This window comes from Arachis ipaensis, chromosome B08, assembly GCF_000816755.2.
Source record: "Arachis ipaensis cultivar K30076 chromosome B08, Araip1.1, whole genome shotgun sequence".
NCBI classification, from domain to species: Eukaryota; Viridiplantae; Streptophyta; class Magnoliopsida; order Fabales; family Fabaceae; genus Arachis; species Arachis ipaensis.
The window spans coordinates 119,812,649-119,817,371 of record NC_029792.2 but is presented as its reverse complement, the minus strand read 5'-3'; the positions used below and the strand labels follow the sequence as shown (position 1 = coordinate 119,817,371).

The 4,723-nt window shown below is 33.0% G+C and overlaps 1 protein-coding gene across 3 annotated transcripts; it reads right to left on the bottom strand.

Moving 5' to 3' along the window:
• LOC107612482 (senescence-associated carboxylesterase 101) lies at positions 2,048–4,710 on the bottom strand. Of its 3 annotated transcripts, none has more exons than XM_016314172.2 (4): positions 4,503–4,710; positions 4,075–4,411; positions 3,225–3,770; positions 2,048–3,115 (listed from the first exon to the last, which is right to left on the bottom strand). In XM_016314172.2, the coding sequence occupies exons 1-4, from the start codon at positions 4,517–4,519 to the stop codon at positions 2,246–2,248; spliced, it is 1,770 nt and encodes a 589-aa protein (XP_016169658.1). In that variant the 5' UTR covers positions 4,520–4,710; the 3' UTR covers positions 2,048–2,245. The 3 variants fall into 3 exon arrangements, with proteins under 3 accessions (XP_016169658.1, XP_016169659.1, XP_016169660.1); XM_016314173.2 differs by having other exon boundaries at positions 2,048–3,112; XM_016314174.2 differs by having other exon boundaries at positions 3,225–3,764.

The following is a 4,723-nucleotide window of genomic DNA, read 5'->3' as shown; positions in this document are numbered from 1 at the left end:
ATATATATTACTTTTGAGGATGGTGTGCGAATTCGCATTATCCGCAAGGCAAATATCTTCATTAAATTTTCTTGCCATTTTATTCGAAGACAAATAATAATAATAATAATAATAATAATAATAATAATAATAATAAAATGAGTAAAAATACATGCACAGTAAAATTATTCATATGAATACTTAACAAACACACATATTAAACTATCACATCATTGATCAAATAGCCAATATTTCCTTCAAGATCCTCAAAGAAATTAGATACATCATAATGAGTGGTGAAATTTTCATATTTTGAAACAAAAATTGTTTCCTTTTCTTTGTCATCCTTTTTTCAAGGATGCTTGATAAAAATCAACTAGGTGCCTCGGGGTACGACATGTACGTGACCAATGGCCCTTTCCACCACAACGGAAGCATTTATCCTCAATTGATTTACTTTGCCCATTGTTTCTTTTTTTATCCCACTTCTGGTGAGATACTTTCTTGTGAATATAATTCTTCTTCCTTCCATTTTTCTTGTTACCAAAATCTTGCCATTTATCTCTTATGGGGTAATAATTTGCCGCATTTACTTCAAGAAATGGGGCGGCGCCAGTTGGGCGCACTTCATGATTCCTTAAAGTAATTCATTGTTGCATTTAGCAACAAGAAAGCAAGAAATTAACTCAGAATATTTTTTAAACCATTTTTCTCGATATTGCTACTGCAGGAGCACATTTGAGGTATGGAAGGTTAAAAAAGTTTTCTCTAACATATCAGGCTTGAGGAAGTATCACATGATTGTACCTTTCTTCAAGGTCTTTCCACAGATCTGTAGGATCTTTTAATGTGAGATATTCATTTTTCAATCATACGTCAAGATGACGACGAAGAAAAATCATGGCTTTGGCTTTATCCTTCTAGGATGTATTATTTTCAGCCTTAATGGTATCTCCAAGATCCATTGAATCAAGATGGATTTTAGCATCTAGTATCAATGATAAACAATTGTTTCCAAATATATCAATCGCATTGAATTCAAGATGAGAGAGTTTCGACATAATGAAAATTTGTTACCTGGAGTCTTCCTAAAATTTGATCAGAGTCTCGTGCTGATAACGTGTTGTAGAATAAATAAATAAAGAAGATATAATATAAAATAAAATGTAAATAGAAGACTCTAGTTTTGATATTCACTAATATAATTATCTCACTATAATAATAGAAGTAATTTATATATTCACTATTATTATATATTAGCAACGTATGAAAAGAGAAGAAGACAATATAGAAAGAGAGGAGATTATTGTTATTGATGTATTATCATCCGAGGCTTAAACCTCTATTTATACACATACAAAATATTGATTTTCCACACTCCATTAATTGAAAATCAAAGATTCTTTCGTTGAGAAACTGAGCCGCCTAAGAATTAATGGGCATCCAACTCATTTCTCATTCTTATCACAATAGTCCTTACAATTGTAAAAATATTTTAAATTTTTTCAATTATGATGTTGTAAGTAAATACTCAAAATTTTTATTAAAAATTAAAATGAATATTTTATCCTACATTAACACCTAACTTATTAAATAGTATCGATATGTTTGCTCTATAATGTAATAAAACGAAAGACTTCTGCTCAACAAAATAATTTTTCTGTGTTATTACTTATTACTGAAACGAAAAAGAGGAGAAAATCACCTAAAAACAGAAACTTATGAGGAGATAAAAAAAGAAAAAAAAATGCTATTTACATGCCAAGTATTCTTGACAGTTGTATAAAAAAATGATTGTTACTAATTAATTATGTACTTAAATTATTTTTTAATTAACAACATAAAAAAATATATATTTAGTTGTTAAGAAAATACCGATGTCACAACGATATTTAATATAAACGATGTAAACATAGCGAAATTGGTAAAAAGTTAACCAAGAAACATCAAAAGACAACCCAAGAAAGAATAAAAGTAAAGACATCATCTTATTGATATGGATTCGAGTATATTCTAACTCATATTTTTATTATGTAATAATCATAAATGTCAAGATCTGCTATTCATTGTTAAAAATAGTTTCTGAAGTAATTATAAAAACAAGAACTAGAACTAACATGGCTAAGGTTCTCAAATAGAAATTTTGCAATAATAAACTAAACATTTTGAGTTTTTTACAATACATTTATTGGAACACCCAATTCTCACTTTCTTTCAATCACACTAATGACTAATTAACCAAAAGCATTAATTAGAGAGGCGTACTTCAGTTGAAATTATAAGTTCCCTTGACATACTTCACATTATAATTATTAGCATTGCTCATGAATCTTCCTAGTTTTGAATAAGAAACTGCTCCATCAATTTTCTCATACTCATTCCACCAAGTCATGTAACTACTGTCCCTCAAGAAAATATCTGATGACACTTCATAATTCTTGAGCAAACCATAAACATAGTCCTCAAACTCAAGCAACTTCTTCTTTGCCTTTTCCTTCAGTTGGACATCAACTTTTACATCTTTGACCACCTTGCATGAAATGAATGCCTCTTCCACATGGGCCCAAAAGCAAGAATCAAAGGTTAAAATGGATTCCACATTCCTTGTTCCTGTGCTGTTGGAATTGCTTGCTGCTGCTGTTCCTTCTTTTAGCCACTCTTCTAGCTGCTTATAATGTTTAGACCTAGTTTCAAAATAGCTTTTCCGAGATTTTTTGTAGCCCTCATTTGAATAATAGTAGTTGGCAATCTCAAGGGGCTCGACCATTCTCCTATAATTAGTCCCGGCGAAGAGCCAACGCGTGCGAAATGCTGCACCTTCTTTCTGGGGCTTCAGCTCTGCAGTTTCAACCATCTTTTCCCAGTAATTTGTGAGGTTTTTGTGGAAATTAACCACATCTTGGTCACTTGTTGAGAACTTATTCGTTGAGAGCATGTTCTTGTAGCGGTCGTAGTACCCTATGTTTTGGTTTCTAGAATCCTTCTTGTACCATTCAAGTTGGACCATGTCTACCTTCATTACATTCAATTTCTTGGTAGGGTCAAATATTGTCCTCTTCTGATGATTGTATTTCTTTTCCAATATCTCTATAGTTCTCACCAAGTTATTGATATCAATGTTATATTGTTTCTGCTGCTGCCAAATTAAATATATCAGTTCAAACTAAGTTTCAAAAAAATACAAGTCTAATTACACATAAAAAAATCTAGTAAGGTTAACTTGGAACTCTCATAACAAATTCTACCTGCATCTGTGGAGTGAGTCCTAGTGCAGATAACTGCAAAATGATACTCGCTTGTAGCGTACTACAACCGGTCATGTCTACACCACGTGCCAATAGGTCCTTGTAAATTGATTTTTGATATAGCTTCTCCACTATATTTCCATAATCAGAAGACTGAAATCCTTGATTTTCACCCTGAATTGAGGCCATTGCCTTGAGAACTACCGAAATGGACTCAGGGTTTTCAAAACAAGTAGAACTTTCATCCGAACAAAAGAGAAATGTTCCGAAAGGCATGTATTGAGTAGCATGAGGACCGACAAACATCCTCAGAAGAGGGTCTTTGTGAGACACAACTTGTAGAAAACAAGAATTCCAGGTAGTGCTACGCGACATGGCCTTTTGCAAGTTCATGTCGCCAATAAGAGGCGAACCGAAAGTGATGCATAGCGGGCGGTTCTTTCCTGTAGTAAATATGTCTAACAGTGACAGGGTAAAGAGAATGGCAACTGATCCACCAAGACCTTGTCCAGTAACAATCAATCGAGTGGAGCTTGTAATCTGCAACTAAATTGCTACAAATGTTTACATAGGAAAAACAACATACAAGACAATGTATTATCTTTGACACAGAATTCATCTCACTAATTGCTGTAAGAGTAATTGAAAAACAAAATGAAGAACATCATACTCCTAAAAATATACTAACTTCAAATTTACACTAATTAACAACCTTGACTTGTCCACACATCAAACTTCAGGAAACTTTAGTTTGTTGGTTTGTTTCTTTTCCTAATTTGTAATAAGTTCCACTTTTTGGTGTTGAGCTCCTTCTTTCAAAAACAGAAACAGTGAAAGGAAAAAGGCTTACATGAGATTTCAACTCATCAAGACTCTGAAGATTTTCGTAGAACAGGTGGTATGCATCCTTGTTAAGCTGGAACTCTGGATTCTTTCTGGTACATAGAAATTCAAAATGAAGGAAATTTTGGTTCTTGAGCTTTAAAGACGAAACCAAATCAAGTTTAACTTGTGATGTTGTCTCAAACACTATGATTTTCAAATCAGCATCTTCTTCTTTGTGAACTTTCCAAGAAAGCCTCTGTCCCTCGTTTGAAGCTATGCTTGAAGATGATATGGTGTTCCATGATCTGCAGAGAAGACCAGAGCTTGTGACATAAGATGCAAGCTCAATTCCACTGCTGAATCTGTAATAACAAAGTGATCATGTTAATTGTTATTGAGAACCAAAAATATTTTTTAAAAAAAAAATAAATTAAAAAAGGGGAAGAGGAGTACTCATTGAATTGGGTCATGATGAAGATTATGTAATGAAAACGTGGTATGAGGTTGGTGTTGGTGGTAGATTATAATTATATAGGGCAAAGGGTTTCTGCCATGGGAATTTCTTAGAAGGAAAGAGGAAGAAGACATGGTAGATGATGCCATTATTGTTAATGTTAAGAAAGGAATTTTTAAGTCAACAGAGAGAGAGAGAGAGAGAGAGAGGCTTGAGACAA

Bases quoted from the DNA above. Each gene is read 5' to 3' on its own strand.
- LOC107612482 (XM_016314172.2), bottom strand. The intron at 3,771-4,074 runs GTAAGCCTTTTT...GTAGCAATTTAG, and splicing joins TTGATGAGTTGAAATCTCAT to TTGCAGATTACAAGCTCCAC. The intron at 3,116-3,224 runs GTAGAATTTGTT...TTAATTTGGCAG, and splicing joins GACTCACTCCACAGATGCAG to CAGCAGAAACAATATAACAT.